This window comes from Trichosurus vulpecula, chromosome 6 (genome assembly GCF_011100635.1).
Source record: "Trichosurus vulpecula isolate mTriVul1 chromosome 6, mTriVul1.pri, whole genome shotgun sequence".
NCBI lineage: Eukaryota > Metazoa > Chordata > Mammalia > Diprotodontia > Phalangeridae > Trichosurus > Trichosurus vulpecula.
The window spans coordinates 154,156,338-154,176,663 of record NC_050578.1 but is presented as its reverse complement, the minus strand read 5'-3'; the positions used below and the strand labels follow the sequence as shown (position 1 = coordinate 154,176,663).

Here is a 20,326-nt window from a genome sequence, read left to right as displayed (position 1 = left end):
CTTGGAGTCAGGAAGACTCATCTTCCTGAGTTCAAATCTGACCTAAGGCAATTACACACTATGTGACCCTGGGCAAGTCATTTAACTCTGCTTCAGTTTCCTCATCTGTAAAATGAGCTGGAGAAGGAAATGGCAAACTGCTCCAGTATCTTTGCCAAGAAAACCTCAAATGAGGTCACAAAGAGTCAGACACAACTGAAATGACTGAACAATAACAAATAATATTTATTTAGATTGTGGTTGTATGTGGTTTGTCCTTCATTCTCCAAGAGGACCTTGACATCAGGGAGGTGATTCCATGACATGCAAGTGAATTGGATTTAAGTGAGGGAGGGCTATGCAAAGTCACCAGCCTCACTCTCTCCTCCAGAGCCATCTGGGTCCAGCCGTGAGATATAGATCAGGACAACTGGGATGGCCCTGTATGCACTGGGAGACCTTGGTCTTTTTAAGCTAAGGTCTTTAACAGGTTTCAGTTTGTCTGAGGCAACATACATTCAGTGATTAAGGCTAGGTAAGAAATGAGGCAGAGAATGGCCATATTACCTAGTCAAAAAAAATCAAGATGGGAGGGAAAGACTTTCAGGGTTTCTGGCCAAAACAGAAACAATTGTTGTTTACATTTACTCTGAGCCCATCGGGGTCCTAACAATAACCAAGTGGAGCTTGGCTTGGGACCTGTGATTGGCCGATTAATGAGGTAGAGTGACTTGTGTTTAGGGTGTGTCCTTAAGGTAGAAGTCTAGCCACTAAACCCTGTTTCAACAATCCAGCTATCAGCTGTTATGGGGGAGAAAAACCAACACAAGCCCAACAACAAGAATGCTGCCAAAGTGCTGCAAAAGCCCAGATTCTTTTGATCTGCTTTACTAAGGAAAGCAAAGCTGAGGGGTTAACAAGCTTACTTTAATTCAGCATACAAATACCATTCACTTAGTTCAGGGAAAAAAGCCAACACCCTGAACTTCAGAGCAAATACAAACAAATTACAAACATTGACAGACAGACCAAATACAATTCATAGTTACCAACATCTAAGTTCAGCCTGGGTGCTCATAACAAGGGCTGGCCCAGAGTCACATGTGCCACCATGGCTGTGGGTAAGAGCTCCAAAAAAGAGAAAGCCAACCTCTGGTTTTATAGCTTTTTCTGAGTCAAGGGTGAGTCATACATGTGACTCACCCATGTGACCTAAAATCGTCACAAAGAAGCAACAAACCCACATGGTCTAAAAGCCTCTGATGTCCCAAACATGTCACTCAAACCCATGTGTAAACTAGGCCCTCCCCCTGAGGCAAGGAGCTCACCAAGGACTCCCAATCTAATCAAGGAAACCAAGGCCAAACTCTTCAAGGGCACTTGGTTGAACTGAGTGCTAAGAGCCCATTTTGTTTACCAACACAAACCCCAAGATAACTAGGTAGGTTTCAGTCATCAAAACTTACATTCCTTTGGGCAGAACATTCTCAGGTAAGGTCATGATAACTTCCCCTCCTCTCCAGCCCCCCCACCCCAGAGGAGAGAAGAGAGGAGACAGGGAGAGGAGAGGAGAGGAAATGAGAGAAGAGAGGAGAGAGAGAGGAAAGCCATATGGAAGGACAGGGACTACAAAACCATTGTAGAGAACTTAATCTGGTAGGGGCAGTAGAGGACTATCTCTCCTTTTCATTAATGTCATTATGTCCGTTTCTGAGCTGTCATTCAGCATTAGACCAGACATGCTTAACAACTAATTTATTTAATCAGAGTTAACTGAAATCAATTTTACCTTAATGAATAAAAATGAAAGGTAGTAGTTATGTTATATAAATATAGGTGATTATTTGTTTTGTTTTGTTTCATAAGGCAAGAGAGCCTCCTGGAACATTTAATGTTTTGGTACAGGGACTATATCTCACCTCAATAGAAGTCTTGAGTGATCAGGTTTCTCTCTAGATCAGGTTTGAGAAGAGGGTAGAAGAAGACCTATTATGGTGCCCTTGTGACAACTAGAGTACAAGACCAGTCATTGTCAGAAAGAGACTATCAGTGGCCAACAGAATGCACAGTCGTGCTAAAAATTGGTGCAACATCCTACAAAGTTGGGGAGAGGGGTTTGTTTGGAGGAGCAGTCAGACCGGGGGAGGGAGAACCAATCAATCAACAGGTGTATATGTATGCGCAACACTGTACTGTCTTGTATAGAGAAAGGTTAAAAAAAAAAAGTCCTGGCCCTAAAGGATGCATTTGGATGGTACTTGTTTTCACATATATTTCCAGAACTTCTGCTAGGAGGGAAGAGTGTAGTTAGGGCATGGTATAAGTTGTCTGAAGAAAGAAGAGAAGGTTCTGAACAGATGCTTTGTGGAACCAATCAGAAAGAGTAAAAGGACTGGCCCAGGGGTGGGAAACCTGCAGCTTCAAGGCTACATGTGGCCTTCTAGGTCCTTGGGTGAGGCCTTTTGACTTAGTCCAAGTTTTATAGAACAAATCCTGTTATTAAAGGGATTTGTTCTGTGAAGTTTGTATTCAGTGAAAGAGGGCCACATGTGGCCTTGAGGCCGAAGGCTCACCACCACTGGATTGGCCTACGGCAATGAAGACCCAGTTGAGTTCTAATATGAAACAACATGAATTTGTAGAGGGGCAAGTCAACATGGTTGTATGGTTGTCTTTAACATGCAGTATCACAGAACTAGTGTTTGTAAAGGCATGAGTGGTGGCAGAACTTGGGGAATAGGATTCAAGCTAAGCATAAAGATCATCCGTTTAACTCGTGTGAAGGTTGTGAAAGGAAGAAAATTAGTCCAGAGCAGGGGGATAGAATGGGAAAATAGGGAGGGGTAGAGTGACTTAGTCACAATGAGTATTCACTCCAACCAATGAAAAGGCCAGTCCTGCTGGTAGAATCCTAGATTAGGCAGGGTAGGGAGCCCAGAAAGATGGTAGAGTCCTGGTCATATAGCTGGGGCAGTAGTAATGATAGAGTGGCTGCCTGGCAAATAAACTGGAAAAAGAAGGAGAAGAAAGAAGAAGAAGAAGAAAAGACAGCAGGAGAGGAGTGGGGAGATGAAGTAGAGGAATTAGAAAAGGATGAAGAGGAAGAGGACCCCTGCCTAACTTTGGAGGTTCTAGATGTGTTCAAGAGGCTCATGGACATAAAATGTCCCTTCCTTGAGGGTCTTTATATCACCGAACCAAAAACAATCAAACAGTTGCTATGTAGCCCTTCAATTTACCGTTTGACTATTCTAGAATGGTTGTTTGGAAGGCTGTATCCTCCCTCTGAAGAATTTTTTGCCACTTTTCAGGACCCCCAAGCTGAAGAGAAAATATTAGAGCTGGTGAGAATAGGTCATGAATTGATGTTGTGTGGACCAAATGACCAGAATCTCATCGAGGGTTACGGCAATGTGAAAAGGCAGCTCTGTTTCTTTAAACAGTTACTAGATCTGGTCAGAAGTCTGGCTCCTGGATATGCCAACTTCTCAAGTGTAGAGAACTTCAACAACTTAGTGAAGAAAAATGAGAAGCTGCTACACAAGTTGTTCAGTTCACATCTCCAGGAGATCCTAGACCCCAAACTGAGCCCTTTGCCGCTGGACATTGAGTGCCACTTGAAGACAAAAGAAAATCTGAAGTCAAGGGAGAGCAAGATGGAAGAACTTTCTAAGAAACTGAATGAGCTCACTGAAATGCTCGAGGAGCTCAAAGAATTTCCAGCCCTCCAAGGGAAAATGCCCAGCAAAGGCAGCAGCAACGTGGGCCAGACTGTCCGTCTGACCCTCTCAGATTTCCACCAGCTGATCACTGCCTTTATTCATGTCTATGAAACCGAATGGAGGAAACACAGTAAGTCCCCCGCACCTAACATCAACCAGTGTGGCCCGTTATTTCAGTCTGTGTGTAAGACTCTGATTCTCTACAGCCAAGAGCTGAAAGCTGTCGGAGAAGTCATTCATACCTCCAAGAAGGTAGAGGAAATAGTAGAACAACAGCAACTAGACAAAGTCTGTTTGGGTAGAGATGAGTACATGATGACTTTGGCCTCAAAAATGGAAGAACTGAGACAAAAACACAAGCTCTTCAAAAATTCTCTACAGAAACCCAATGTAAGTAACAGTGGAAACTAAGGGACCTTTCCACTAATCCTTAGGGCTCAGCTACTGCCCCTGGCTGGAAGAGGAGGATTCACTGAAGCCTCCGGAGATGTGGCAGATTTTCTAAGGTGTTATTAATGGAAGAAGATCAAGTGTGGTTAACCAAAACCTCTTTCCCAAAAGAATGAGGGGCTAGTGTTGGGAAAACTAGAGTTTTAATAAGTTGCTTTCCTCTTTGCCTTACTGATGGCTTTTTGATGATGTGTGTTACAAAAACAATTTAACATTTATTTGTCTTGTAGTCTACATTATTTCATATATTTTCTTCTTAGCTCTGCCTATTGTCTATTGTCTACTACTCTAAAAAAAAATACATCTCTTCCTGCTGTATCTTTCCTAGGCCTTAACAGGTATTCATCAAAATCTTAAAGGGGTTTTCCAATGGGTGTGTGGGGGAAGGTTTAGTAGGGGTGTAAGAACAAGAAAGTAAGATGAAAGTATAAGAGATTGTGATCTGAGTAAGGAATTTGGGAGTTTTGTATCAAGGAGGATGAATAGTTGTAGGTGATGGTAAGATCAAGGATATGACCATCCCAGTACATGGCTGGAGTAGATTGAAGATTTGGACCTTAGGAATTCAGGAAGCTGGTGAACTGGGAGGCCCAGGGTATTTGAGAGGGTAAGTAGAAAGGCAAGGGTTGAGAAAGAGAAGCCTGAGGTTAGCACTGAACTCCTTGAGGAAAAAGAGAATCATTGGCTTCTAGGAGCAATCCAGGTTTCTATGAATGCAAGATGGAAGAAGTCATGGGAAGAAGTCTAACATGGACAATGTATTAACAGTAGAACAGAAGTTCCAGAGGATAGGAACTGAAAGGTGTAGGGCTGCGGTATATGGGGACAAGGTAACTACATAGCGTATCAGGGAAAAAGGAATTTTTTTTGCCTAGGTGGCCTTTAACTCTAAATTACTATTAGGAAGGAAAAATTGCTAATCATAACATAATGAAGTGTCACAACTAGAAACTTTTATCCTAAACTGTGTTTAGAATTTGAATGTAAACCACTCTAAGTATCTTCTTCATGGAAGATGATGATAGAGGCTTAACTGGTGACTGATGATAGAGGCTTAACCAATTCTGTTTCTTCTTGCTGTTCAGTTGGGTCCAACTCTTTGTGACCCCATTTGAGGTTTTCTTGGCAAAGATATTGAGGGGTTTGACATTTTTTTCTCCAGCTTATTTTATAGATGAGAAAATTGAGACAAACAGGGTTAAGCCTCTTGCCCAGAGTCACACAGCTAGTAGGTGTCTGAATGTGGATTTGAACTCAGGAAGCTGAGTCTTTTTGACTCCAGGCCTGGCACTCTATCCACTGTGCCCCCTAGCTGCCCCATAACCAATTCTATATATCAGTGGTATAGAGCAGTGCTTCTTAAACTGTGGGTCACAGCCCCATATGGGGTTGTATAACATGAAAAATCTGGCAACAGTAAAAGGTTTCTGAACACGCAATGATCAACAATTCAAAATCAAATGCATAATGAATCAGAGGTGTTTCTGTCAGTGCTTGCTGGTGTTGTATTGTGCTACTGGTTCTGAACATACAACATGCGCACTCTTCACTGTGAATACTGTCACATCATGTAAGGCCAATGAAAGCTTCCAGAAACACTCTAGTTCAGATTCGAGACTACTGTATGTTATGAATTGTAGTGTTTATACTATGCATACAAAGTTTTCTGCTCTTACAGAGACATAATAGTTTAATTATGGAAAATAAAGACTTTTAATATTTTCCTACCATCATTCCTCAGAATGTATCAAATTAGTATATCTTTGGATTATATTGTGTTAGAATGTTTGATTTGAAAAATTGCTGTTATCACCTTCTTTTACAAAAACATAAGTGTTTAATTGCAGCAAGTAAACACAAAAGTCCTTTAATAATATTTCTCCACTATCACTGCTGTATATGTATGTAAATGTGAACATCAACTTTTTAAATTAAGCACAAATTTAATTTCATAAACTAAAGCTGGTATTTATTTGAGAAATTATTAGCAATATTTTATTTTAGGAGACAAATATTAATTGGTTATGGAGTGGCTAAATTTAGACAGAAGATGTAAAAATACTGATGACAATGTGGCAGAGTCTTCACTACCAGATTGTAGTACACCTAAATTGATGAGAAAAAGAAAATATGTCAAATCATTTTTGTAACGTGGATTTACTTCCAATAATGATGATGGTGTAGAAAAACCTCTTTGCTTAATTTGTAATGGAGTTTTGGCTTCAAAGACCATGAAACCAGCCAAACTAAAACAACATCTTAATACCAAACATGCAGCATATATTTTGCATGACTTTTAAAATCTTCAACTAAAGAAAAGCAATGTTTTGAGAAGTTTGTTACTACCAGCGAAAAGTATTTACTTGCATTTTACGAAACTTCTTATTTAATTGCAAAAACTAAAAAGCCCTACATGATAGAAGATCTTGTGTTATCTGCTGTTATTAATATGTCAGAAATAATTCATGGGAAAAAGTATGGAAATGAAATTTGTAAAATTCCTTTGTTGAATGATACTGTTTGCAAGAGAACTTCTGAAATTAGTAATGACCAATTCCAGCAGCTTATTACCAGGCTCAAGGGCAGCCCAAAGTTTGCAATTCAGTTAGATAAAACAACTGATATTTTTAATATGGCATAGTTTTTTTTTTATGTAAGATATGTTTACGAAGGAAGCATACATGAGGAATTATTGTTTTGTTGCGCTTTGGAAGGGCACCTAAGAGGGGAAGATATATATCTTAAAGTCAATGAAATTTTCACAAATGAAGTTTTACAGTGGAAAAATTACATTGGAGTCTGTACAGAAAGTGTTGAAGCAATGATGGGGCAAGTATGTTGGATTTGTAGCAAAAGTTAAAATTGGTGGCAATGAACATATCACTTTTACTCACTGCATGATCTGTCAAGAGGCACTTGTAGTCAAAAAATATCACCACATTTAGATGTTGTGCTTCACTATACTATCAAATTCATCAACTTCATTAAAAGCTGTGCCCCTAACAATCATTTATTTTCAAACCTTTACAAAGACATCACAAAAGCTTATTACTACAGGCAGAGGTAAGGTGGCTCTCGAGGATGAAATTTAAACAGATTTTTAAAATTGAAAGATGACTTATATTTTTGACTTGAGATGAAATACAATTTTGTTAATTTTTTATGGCTTTCAAAACTGTGTTATTTGTTGGATATTTTTGAAAAACTCAACGACTTAAACATGTCACTTCAAGGAAAAAATTGTAACATTTATGTTAAAAGATAAAATTGAAAGTTTTACTAAAAATGTTAACATATGGAAAAATAGGGTGGAAAATGGTTCTTTAGAAATGTTTACAGCTACAGATGATCTTGTAATTGGAAATAACCTTCTCAAAGATTTAATTACAAGAGTTATAATTGATCCTCTGAAGTGGCTTGGAGAGACAGTTTCAGAAATACTTCCCTTCAAATTTTGATTTTAAGTAACTATGTTGGGTTCATAAACCATACTCAATGGAAATCAAAAAGCCTCAGTCATCTGCCCATTACAAGCTCAAGAAGAGATTACCAGGTTATTGAGCAACACAGGTTTGAAACTTGAGTTTCTGAAAAAATCATTAAATAAATTTTAGCTTGGGATTAGGACAGAATTTCCAACAATTTCTGAAATGGCCATAAACATACTTCTGCCATGTTGTACTATGTATGTACGCAAAGCCACATTCTCAGCATTGATGAGTATAGAATCAAAATATCAATCAACTCTGAAAAACAAATGTTGAAGATGCTCTATGTCCTGTAGTATCAAGTTATAACAACAATTCTGCTAGCAGCTGCTGTGGGGGTGTAAGACCAAACAAAAGACCAGCAACAAGAGCTGCCAGCACAGCTTCTTTTGATCTGCTTTTCTAAGGAAAGCAACTGTAAGGAGTTAATAATCTCACTTTAATCACACATACATATATCATTCACTTAGTTCAGGGGAAAAAGCCATCACCCTGAACTTCAGAATACAAACAAATTACAAACATATTATATAAACAGAGCAAAGAAACACAAATCAACAGACAAGCATCTTATCTGTCTGACCAAATCACAACAGTTACCAGAGAAGAACCAATGGGTCTATGGGTTGGCAAAGTTGGGTGGCAGCTACAACAGCTTGCCCAGAGTCTCAATACTCCTTCCATGAGTGAGCCCCAAAGGCAAGATGCCAACCTCTGAGTATATATCCTGTTCAGGGTCAAAGGGCATCACAAACATGTGACTCAAACCCATGTAAAACTAGGTTTTCCTTTGAGGTAAGCAGGTCATCAAAGATTCCTGATTTAATCAAAAAAAAAAACAAAACAAAGGCTGGACTCATCAAGGGCACTTGATTAAATAAGTGCTCCAAAAGAGAAAGCAGTAAAAAAAAAAGTCCCATCTTTACTGTAACACAAATATTTATTCCACCAAAATTTAATTCTTTATGTAAAAATAAACAGGCACATCCATCTCATTAGTACGCAAATGGCTTTCATCTTTAATAACTGGTAAAATTATATGGATGCCAAAGAATTGTTTCAAAATAAATTTCTTTGTGATTTATTATCGGTAGATGTTTAATTTGTATACCTATTTTATATACTTATACACCTTGGGTCACACAAAAATTTCTTGGACAAAAAGGAGTCTCAAGTGGAAAAAGTCTAAGAAACCCTGGTTTTAAATTTTATCCAAGAGTCTCCTCACCGGAAAAGCACTAAGGGACCAAGTAGACCTAAAGTCAACGTGTCAGAACATGAGGATTAGTGGATTCCTAATGTGATATAGCCTCTTTAGTCCTATTACATTAGAGAATCACAGAATCCTATCAAACATTAATTACAAATTTATGTATTTGATTTACATCTTAAAGCTTTAAACATTTGGTTACAAATGGAGTTATGGGTTGCTGAATTTAGGGAACCTAGCTTTAGTTTTCTCAGTAAACTTCTAAAAGCTCAAGTACAGAAGATTCTTAATACTGGCTGAACAAAGGAAATGTAATCTCTAATACTGCTGCAGGAAAACACTTCTGGGTTTGTAAGAAAAACCTGAGGATTTTTCAGTAATAAAACTCTTTAATTCATCCTCCCATTCAGGTTTTCTCCAGCAAACAGCAGTATCTACAAAAAGAGAAAAGGATCCTCAGCCTCCCATACAGGCACTTAGGTGATAAAAATAGCAATAAAAACCACACCCATAAGCCTAAAGTCAAGTCAACTCTCTTTTTCCTCTTTGGAGAGCCTATACCTTCCCCAAGTGTTTTACGTGGTTCATCTTTAGGTTCCCAAAATGGGCAATACTCCTCCCTTGAAGCGCTGGGATGATCCAAGGGAGCAGTAGTAGCCTCAGATGCAATTGGGGGTGGGTGTTGAATAAAAATAAGGGGGTGGTGGAAACATAAGGAAAGAGAAGAAAAATTTGAAAAACTGTTCATAGATGTTTCATCTGTTGTGTAACAGAGTTAAAGTCATAGTGATTACATTATTTTCCAAATAAACACACAAAATGCAAGTCATAAGGAATCAGTGGTCAAGCCTGCAGACAGGTCTTTTTTTTAAAAAAAAAAAATTTATATATTTTTGAAATAATGCAAATTAAAAAAAAAAAAACAACTGTTAGCACTCTCTTCACAGAATTAAGCAGGACCCAGCTTTGGCAGGCTTCTATCTCCAAGGATATATATGGTCACTTGAGATTTCTATTGCCACCCTAAGATTGAGAGCTACTTCCCTAAGCAAGAAGAACACAGTTTCACTAGAGAATACAACTCCTCACAGTCCACATGATTCATAATGCTAATAAAAGTCAAGGTCAGTCAAAGTAGATGTCTATCAATTGGAGAATGGCTAAATAAACTGTGGTACTTGAACATAATGGAATCTTATTGTTCTGTAAGAAATGATACATGTGATGAATACAGAGAAGCATGGAAGGTACTACATAAACTGATAGGCTGAAGAGCCACATGACTACAACAATGTAAAAGGAAGCAATTATACAAACAAAAATCAAAAGAGAATATTCTGAAATAATAAAGAAAACGCATGACTCAAATGTAGAGATATAAGAGGATACCTCCAACCCACCCTTTCATGGTGGTGTAAGGTCCACAGGTGTCACACATTGCACATCCTTTCAAACTTTTTCAATATATGGATGAGTTGTACTGATTATTTTTCCTTTTTCTTTAAAAATGCTATTTGTTATATGGGATGGCTCTGAGAGGAGGGAGAGGCATATTAGGAATTCCTTTGATAATGTAAAAAAAAGGCATCAATAAAAACTTTTTTTTTAAAGACAAGGTCTGGGTTTGCTTCTCATCACTGTGGTTCTGTGACTCATTGTTCTCTGCTCCAACTTCCACAAGTTTCAACTCAAACCAGGTTCTTGACCTTATCTGAGAACTCCTGTTTGATTTAGGAATGAATAACAACACTGCCCTTCCACCCTTGCTGGCTAGCCCACACCCCTGTGGAACTCCTCATTCCTCTCTTTCCCTGTATCACAGGAATGTAAATATGAGTCAGGTGTGCCCCTAGGTCAGAAGGCCAGCAGGAAGCAATGTCCCTGCATGTTGCCCTCTCTGTACTACTATGGTTCTCAGAAGGGTCTACTTAGTTCGATAGGTCTCTCTCCAAGGAACCCAGTTTTAATCTGTGTAGCCCCTCTTTACTTTCTGACCTCCTTTATCTCTCTAGGCATTCTGAGACCTATGTGTCACTCTTTCATTTTGTTTTTATTTTTCTGTTAATGAACTAGGGGATGCTCATTTATTGAAGAATTTTTATATAACTATTAGAGTCAAAATGCATTTTTAAGGACTGAAGTATACACAAGAATCCAATTCTAATTCTGTATGATTTGATTCCAGCAGGTAGAAAGAAATTATTCTTTTGTCCCAATAATCATAAATTTAGGAAGATTGCATTCCTATTAAGAGAAATAGTAAACACAGATATCTTTCTGATTTCAGGCACTGAGGAAGACAGATTGGTCCAACACTTACTTTTTTTAAATAGATGATAATTGTGCCCTTTTGGGGGGGGGCACTTTTCCACCTAGTTTGTTTAGTTAGCTTTATTAAACATTAAAATCTTGATGTTAAGTGCTATAAAGACCAAAGAAATGGAGTTTTCTCCTGAGAGCAAAATAAGTGTTGTAAGGAAGATACCACTAGTCTCTTCTTCCTAGACCAAAGGCTGTTTACCAAATGGCTTCACTACTTTCATAGATTTAGAATAGGTGGGGCTGACAATTTCTCTAAATATTAGGGCAACCACGCACAAGGCATAGTCTGAAAAGGATAACATCTCTAGAAATAGTAAAGACAGTCCTTGTTTTAGCCAGTTTGGATCCTTCCTCACAGACATATGTCCCTCTTCATCCGGTGCCATCTCCAGTCACCCTGATCTATATCTTTTTTTAAAAATTTATTTATTTAACATATTTAGTTTTCAGCATTGATTTTCACAAGAGTTTGAATTACAAATTTTCTCCCCATTTCTACCCTCCCCACTCCACTCCAAGATGGCGTATATTCTGGTTGCCCTGTTCCCCAGTCAGCCCTCCCTTCTGTCACCCCACTCCCCTCCCATGCCCTTTTCCCTTCCTTTCTTGTAGGGCAAGATAAATTTCTACGCCCCATTGCCTGTGTATCTTATTTTCTAGTCGCATGCAAAAACTTTTTTTTTTTGTTTTTGAACATCTGTTTTTAAAACTTTGAGTTCCAAATTCTCCCCCCTCCTCCCTTCCCACTCACTCTCCCTAAGAAGTCAAGCATTTCAACACAGGCCACATGTGTATCATTGTGTATAACCTTTCCACAATACTCATGTTGTGAAAGACTCACTGTATTTTGCTCCTTTCCAACCCATCCCCCTTTATTGAATTTTCTTCCTTGACCCTGGCCCCTTTCAAAAGTGTTTGTTTTTGATTACTTCCACCCCCATCTGCCCTCCCCTCCATCATCCCCCCCCTCTTTTTTTTATCTTCTTCCCTCTTCTTTCCTGTGTGGTAAGATACCCAATTGAGTATGTATGGTATTCCCTCCTCAGGCCAAATCTGATGAGAGCAAGGTTCACTCATTCCCCCCTCACCTGCCCTCTCCCCTCCTCCCACAAAACTGCTTCCTCTTGCCACCTTTATGCGAGATAATACACCCCATTGTATCTCTCCCTATCTCCCTCTCTCAATAGATTCCTCTCTCATCCCTTAATTTGATTTTATTTCTTTTAGATATCTTCCCTTCATCTTCAACTCACCCTGTGTCCGCTCTCTCTCTCTCTCTATATATATACCCATATATATATACATACATACACTTTCACTTATATATATATATACACATAAACACACACATATATATATATATATATGTGCATATTCCCTTCAGCTACCCTAATACTGATGTCTCATGAATCATACACGTCATCTTTCCATGTAGGAATGTAAACAAAACAGCACAATTTTAGTAAGTCCCTTGCAATTTCTTTTTCTTGTTCTTTTTCTTCATTACCTTTTCATGCTTCTCTTGATTCTTGTGTTTGAAAGTCAAATTTTCTATTCAGCTCTGGTCTTTTCACTGAGAAAGCTTGAAAGTCCTCTATTTTATTGAAAATCCATATTTTGCCTTGGAGCATGATACTCAGTTACCCTGATCTATATCTTGACACTGCACCCAGATGGCTGTGGAGGAGAAAGTAAGACTGGTGACTTTCCACAGCCCTCCATCACTTAAATCCAATTCACTTGCATGTCACAGTATCACTTCCCTGATGTCATGATCCGCTTTGAGAATGGAAGACAAACAAAAACCTCTGTGAGTAGAAAGAGGAGCTGCCCCACTGGGGATCCAACTGGAACTGGCCAGTTGGGCAACACAGCTTGCTTGCTTCCTTCTGTGTGGGATGAAAGACCCTCACCAATTAAAAACTTAATTTATAATAAGGAGCCATCTCAGGCTGGGAACAGAAATAAATTTTATTCAATTCTTGAGAATAGGGCATCCTCTGCCAGAACAGATCTAGCAAGGGAGGCACTTTACAAAAGGCAAAGCGCCAATGATTATACCTAACACAAGAGAATTCACGCCCACCTCTGACCCTTCTCACTATTGGCTGGGAGGCAGCCTTACAATCTGAGCACGAAAGCTAGACAAAGAACTGGGAAATTGATGCACAGAAACTCCAATTACCATTCCCTTAGTTAATGATTACAACTGAAGTGACATCTATAAAGCCAAAGAAGGAGAATAAGACAAGGGGAGGGGGAGACCCTCTCCATTCTTTTACAGTACTTTTACAGTAAAGGAAAGCAGGTCACAGTGACCCTATTCTTACTGAGCAAATCTTTAAACCAGAACCATAAGAAAGAACAAAAAGTTTCAGGTAAACTTTCCCAGAGGCTGAGCCATCAGACTCCCATGGCCTCAGAATTTTTCCACTTCCCTATTTCCCTATTTCTTGATTTTTAAACATTTCTTAGTATAGATATAGATATATATTTATACATATCTTCCCTGTGAAGTCTTCACATTTTATTTACCTCACACACTTCCCTTCTTTCTCTTCCCTCTGTCCACATGGTATCATATCCTTACCTGTGGGTGCTCTGCCCAAAGGAATGTAATTTTGATGGCTGAAATGTTTTTTTTTTCCTAACACTGCACATTAAACCCAAATCACTCTACTTCTTATTTACTGGCCAACAAGAGGTCCCAAGCCAAGCTCTACTTGGTTATTGTTTGGACCCTGATGGGCTCAGAGTGAATGTAAACAACAATTATTTTTGCTTTGACCAGAAACCCTGAGGGTCTTTCCCTCCCAGACTGAATTTTTTGACTAGGTAATGAGGCCATTCTCTGCCTCATTTCTTGCCTAGCCTTAATCATTGAATTTGTGCTGCCTCAGACAGACTGAGACCTGTTAAAGACCTTAGCTTAAAAAGACCAAGGTCTCCCACTGCATCCAGGGCCATCTCCAGTTGTCCTGATCTATATCTTGCCACTAGACCCAAATGGCTCAGGAGGAGAAAATGAGGCTGGTGACTTTGCACAGCCCTCCCTCCCTTAAATCTAACTCACTTGTGTGGCATGGTATCACCTCCCTGATGCCATGGTCCTCTTAGAGAACAAAGGACAAACAACAATGTCTTATAAAGGTCAGCTCCAAGGGTTGCAAGCTCAGATATTAAACTTGCCTGAGTTGGTGGTTAATTTATTCCTCCATCTCCCAGGATTGTTGTGAGGATCCAAAGAGATGTTAGATAATAGAAGATCATAGAAGCTGAGTATATGGGTGGCGGGGGTGACCCAGGCTTGAGGACAGGGCATGAATATGACAAAGAGAAGAGGGATTCAAGAATAGAGGACAATGTACAGATGAACTATTGCAGCACATGCTGAAGTGATTATCCCAACTCTTGATTGTATGGGCAGGCTGTAGAGCATAGCCACTACCTCCTCTCAGGGCTCTAGGGTGCCATGAGGGATTGGGGAATGCCTTTTCTAGTGCTTATAGCTCATGATGACCTACCAGTGTGCTTTCCCAAGATTATATCAGATTTTAAATACAAAGCTGAGGGTTTTGTATTTTGTCCTAGAAACAATGGGAAATCACTAATGATTTTTGAATCGGGAAGAGACGTGGTCATATGGTCTGTTTTAAGAATATCAATTCGGTATCTGTGTGAAGATGGATTAGCCAAGAGAGACTAGAGACAGGAAGACCAATTAAGAAGCTATTATAACGGTCTAGGTGAGATGTGATAAAGGCTTTTTTTTTTTGGAGGCAGGAAGACAAGGCAATTGGGATTAAGTGACTTGCCCAAGATCACACAGCTATTAAGTGTCAAGGGTCTGAGGTGGGATTTGAACTCTAGCTACCCCCTGTGATAAAGGCCTTAACTGAGGTAGAGGCTGTGTGATTGGAGAAAATGGAGTGTGAAGGGTACGAAGGACATGACAATTGCTTGAATGTGGGGATAAGAGGGAATGAAGAGCAAAGAGGACTTGAGATTGCAAGCTGAGTGACCAGGAGGAAGGTGTTCTCAACGTAAATAGAAGTTTGGAGGAGGTGTGGATTTAGGGCGGAAGATAATGAGTTCTGTTTTGGACATGTTGAATTTGAGATGCCAATGGGTCATCCGGGGAAAGATGTCTAGCAGGTGGTAGAAATATGGAAATGGAGATCAGGAAACAAACACACACACACACACACACGTACATATATCTGTGAGTCATCTATACGCTCAAAAAGATGTGATCTCATAAATTTGGATATTCTCTCCAACAATGCCCACCAGCGGTGGCTGTCAGCAAAGTTCTCCCATAAGTATAACACCAGTGGGCTGTCCATCTATTTACCCCTTGATTTGGCAATGTGATATACCTATCTTCTTTTTCAATCACCTTCATTGTAGGACCAGAAGAGGGACTAAAGGTCATTTAAATTTTTGTTTCATGGATTGCCATGGCCAAATTATTCATCAAGTGGCCAACTTACTGGTAATGAACGTCTCCAGGCTTGCAGAATCACAGACTCTTAGAGTAAGAAGGTACCTCAGAGGCTATCTGGTCCAACCTTTAACTGATAAAGAATTCCCACTGGAGCACAGCCAACAAGTGACATCAGCTGAGGCTCCAGTTCAATCCATCCATAATCCGGATGTTAGAGATGTTGTTACCTGGAGAGTAGGTAACTGGCACCATCTACTGGAGAAGACCCAAACAACGGGAAGCAGTAAAGTAGAGTTAAGGACTGTGGCAGTGGCAAGATCTCACAATATTTGTGTCAGAAGACATTAACAATGGTCAGAAGGATCCACAGTGCTTGCCAGGAGTCGAAGACAGCAACAGTAACAATAAAGGCTTACAAACCTGATTTGAATAATAAATGAATGAATGAATGAATAAATAAAATATGTATAATAAATAAAGGATAGTTGCAGAAGAACTTATAGCACTAGCAAAAGTGCAATCTTTCTGACCTGGTCTGTAACAGTAGTTTAAGGTTTTAAAGGAAGTTTTCACAAAAGAGTAAAATAGGCCAGTAATGAGTAAAACAGTAGTCCTTTATTTTGGTGCATTTTAACTCACACAAGGGAAGGTCCAGGGCCTAATATTAGAAACCAGGGGTAGGAGTAGCAATCAAGAATAGAAAAAGGGAGGTTGTCAGAATTTGAGATATGATGATTTTCAGACACCAGTAGGGAAGAAAATAGGGGGGGTGGTCAGTGACGATCCATCAGAGAGGCTGACTCTGGACTTGGTATAAACAGCTTCATCAACTCTTTAAAAGTCCTACTAATCTATGTGTGAGACAAATGGAATCCCATCTCTTCCATGGTACCTTTGTGACACAGTGGAAGGACCTGGGCTTTATTGGAATGGAGCAGGTTCTTATTCATGAGCATCTCTCGTTGATTTCCTATTTCTGATGTCACAGGCAAGGAGGTGCTATGGATTGGTAGGGAGATCTTGGCATGGGGCAGTGACATTTCCAGTATATGGTAAGGAAGCTTCCAGAAAAGGGCAGGGCTGGGCTATTAAGCAGCTGGAGGAGAAGGCATGTCCAAAGCACAGCCAGCTTGCAAAAACTGAGAGCTACGAGGCAAAAAACAAAGAGGTTTTTTGGCTAGCCCTGAAGTACAGAATATCAATATGGAAGAATGAATCTTAGCTTTTCCCTTTATTAGGATCCCATTTAGGGTAGTTCAGTAAATCACAGGATCCTGGGCATTGTCTCTTGACTTTCTGGGACTCAGAGTCAAGTCCACTATTGTTTATGTCTTCACTTCAGCATTAAAAGCCCTTTTACAGTCTGACTCCAGCCTACCTTTCCAAGCTTATTTTGTTTTTGTTTTTGTTTTTTTTTGGGGGGGGGGCAGGGCAATTGGGGTTAAGTGACTTGCCCAGGGTGACACAGCTACTACATGTGTCAAGTGTCTGATGCCGGATTTGAACTCAGGTCCTCCTGACTCCAGGGCCGGTGCTCTACTCACTGCACCACCGAGCTGCCCCCAGGCTTATTTTACATTACTCCTTTCCACACACTGCATACTAGCCAAACCTGCCTACTTAGTTCCCACATAAATATTCTATCTCCTACTTTTGATCAGGCTGTTCCATATGCCTGGAATGCAGCAACTACATCTCTTAGAATCTTCAGTTTCATTCAAGGCTCATATTGGGTGTAACCTCCTATTCAAAGTTTTTTGTGCTCTCTCTCTGTCTCCCATCATTTCCTGCTGCACACAAATACAACCAAATGTCTTCTGTCTCTCTTTCCAAGGTAAACTCTTAGAAAAAACTGTCTGTACTATCTTCATTTCCTCTACTCATTCCTCAATTCTTTTTCTACAACCTGGCTTCTGATCTTGTCCCTCAATTTGAAACTGCTCTTTCCAAAGTCACCAATTGCCAAATCTAACGCCTTCTCTTAATCCTTATCCCCTAGCACCTAGAACAGTGTCCACACAACGGTCATTTAAAAAAACTTGTTGCATTAAATTGATCACTATTTCCCTGTCATTCTCTTAAAATGTTTCCAATACTGAACTTAAATACCAAAAAAGAGCATTTTCTTACACACACACACACACACACACACACAGCAGAACACAAAAACAGGATTTTATATGTAGCAGTGAATGTCTCAAATTGCTTGTTTTTTTTAAAAAATTAGTTTTTAGTTTTCAACAATCACTTCCATAAGATAGAGTTCTAAATTTTCTCCTCCTCTCTCCTTTTTCCCTCTCCCCAAGACAGCATGTAATCTGATATAAGGCTTTACATGGGAACCAACAGGAAGAACCATGAAAAAGAAAAAACAAACAAACAAAAAGAGCAAATAGTATGCTTTGATCTGCATTCAGATTCTGTAATTCTTCCTCTGGTTGTTTATAGCATTTTCCATCCTAAGTCTTTTGGAGTTGTCTTAGACCCTTGCATTGCTGAGAAAAGCTAAGTCTATCAAAGTTAGTCATTGAACAGTGTGGCTGTTACTGTGTACAATGTTCTCCTAGTTCTGCTCACTTCACTCAGCAGTACTTGTAAGTCTTTCCAAGTTTTTCTGAAGTTGCCCTGCTCATCTTTTCTTATGGAACAATAGTATTCCACTACATTCATATACCATAACTTGTTCAGCCATTTCCCAATTGATCAGCATCCCTTCAATTTCCAATTCTTGGCCACCACAAAAAGAGGTGCTATAAATATTTTTATACATGTGGGTTAACTTTTCCCATTTTTGTAATCTCTTTGGGATACAGTATTTCTAGATCAAAGGGTACACATAGTTTTATAGCCCTTTGGGCATAGTTCCAAATTGTCCTCTAGAATGGTTGGATCAATTCACAACTCCACCACCAATGCACTAGTGTTCCAACTTTCCCACATCTTCTGCAGCATTTATCATTTTCCTGTTTTGTCATGTTAGCTAATCTGATGGGTGTGATGCGGTACCTCAGAGTTGTTTTGATTTGCGTTTCTCTAATCAATAGTGATTTCGAGCATTTTTATATGACTATAGATAGATTTAATTTCTTCCTCTGAAAAACTGCCTGATCATATCCTTTGACCATTTATCAACTGGGGAATGGCTTGTATTCTTATAAATTTGGCTCAGTTATTTACATATTCTAGAAATGAAGCCTTTATCAGAGATACTGGTTATAAAAATTGTTTCCCAGCTTTCTACTTCCCTTTTAGTCTTGGTTGCATTGACTTTGTGCAAAAACTTTTCAATTTAATGTAACCAAAATCATCCATTTTGCATTTCATAATGTTCTCTATCTCGTTTGGTCATAAGTTCTTCCGTTCTCCATAAATTTGACAACTATTCCTTGCTCTCCTAGTTTGCTTATAGTATCAGCCTGTTTTAACAATCCGGCTAGCAGCTTCTGTGGGGGTGTAAGATCCACCCACAGCCAGCACCCAGGAGGCTGCCAGCACGCCGGGAAAGCACAGGTTCTTTTTATCTGCTTAAACAAGGAAAGCACGGTGAAGGGGTTGACCAGCTTACTTTAATCCAGCATACAGACTATATTCAGTTAGTTCAGGGTAAAAAAAAAACAGCCAGCACCCTGAACTTTAGAACATTCATTTAGTTTGGGGGAAAAAAAGCAGCACCCCGAACTTCAGAACAAAATACAAATAAATTACAAATATCAACAGACAGACCCAATACAATTCATAGTTACCAACATCTAGGTTCAGCCCGAGAGGTCGGGCTGGCCCAGAGTCACGCTCGCCACTGCTGCCGCGCCAACCAGAAAAGGGGTCTTCAAGCTGTCTTCTCCCCTCTTATAGTTTTTGACATCATCAAGCACCGCCTGAATGACCGGGCCGATTGGTTCTTGAGTTGGCCCCTTCCCCTAGGACCCTGGGAGGTTCACGTCCACATAGACTAGGTTAACACCCAATAGGGCGTGGCTCTGGAGTTAACACCTCCCCTCAGCCAGCCCCATGAATCATCATACAGGAAGTTCTCTGCTCCCAGGCATGGGTCTCTGGGCTTCCTGCCCCAGAAGAGGTTACACAGGAAGTTCTCTGCTCCCAGGCATGGGTCTCTGGGCTTCCTGCCCCAGAAGAGTAGCAGCAGGCCCAGCACCCAGCAAGGCTCAATGAGATAAACTGAGTCACTCAAAGAAAACAAAGGCCACTCTGGTTACACAGCCTTTACATCTAAGTAATGTACCTATTTTGACTTTATCTTGGTATACTGTATAAGATGTTGGTCTATGCCTAGTTTCTGCCATACTATTTTCCAGTTTTGACAGCAGTTTTTGTTAAATAGTGAGGTGCTATCCCAGAAGCTGGAGTCTTTGGGTTTATCAAACAGTAGATTACTATAGCAATTAACTACTGTGTCTTGTGTAACTAATATTCCACTAATCCACCACTCTATTTCTTAGCCAGTACCAAGCAGTTTTGATGATTGCTAATGTACAATTTAAGATCTGGTACAGCTAGGCCACTTTCACTTGCATTTCTTTTCATTAATTCCCTTGACATTCTGGATCTTTTGTTTTTATAGATGAATTTTGTTATTATTTTTTTCTAGATCTTTAAAATATTTTTTGGTAGTTTGATTGGTATGGCACTGGACAAGTAAACTAATTTAGGTAGAATTATCATTTTTATTATATTAGCTCAGCCTACCCAT

At 39.6% G+C, this 20,326-nt stretch overlaps 1 protein-coding gene across 1 annotated transcript; it reads left to right on the top strand.

The window, feature by feature from the left end:
- Nucleotides 1-2,898: 2,898 nt before the first annotated feature.
- On the top strand, nt 2,899-4,362 carry LOC118853011 (HAUS augmin-like complex subunit 7). The gene has a single exon (XM_036762804.1). The coding sequence runs from the start codon at nt 2,922-2,924 to the stop codon at nt 4,110-4,112; it is 1,191 nt and encodes a 396-aa protein (XP_036618699.1). The 5' UTR covers nt 2,899-2,921; the 3' UTR covers nt 4,113-4,362.
- Nucleotides 4,363-20,326: the final 15,964 nt, after the last annotated feature.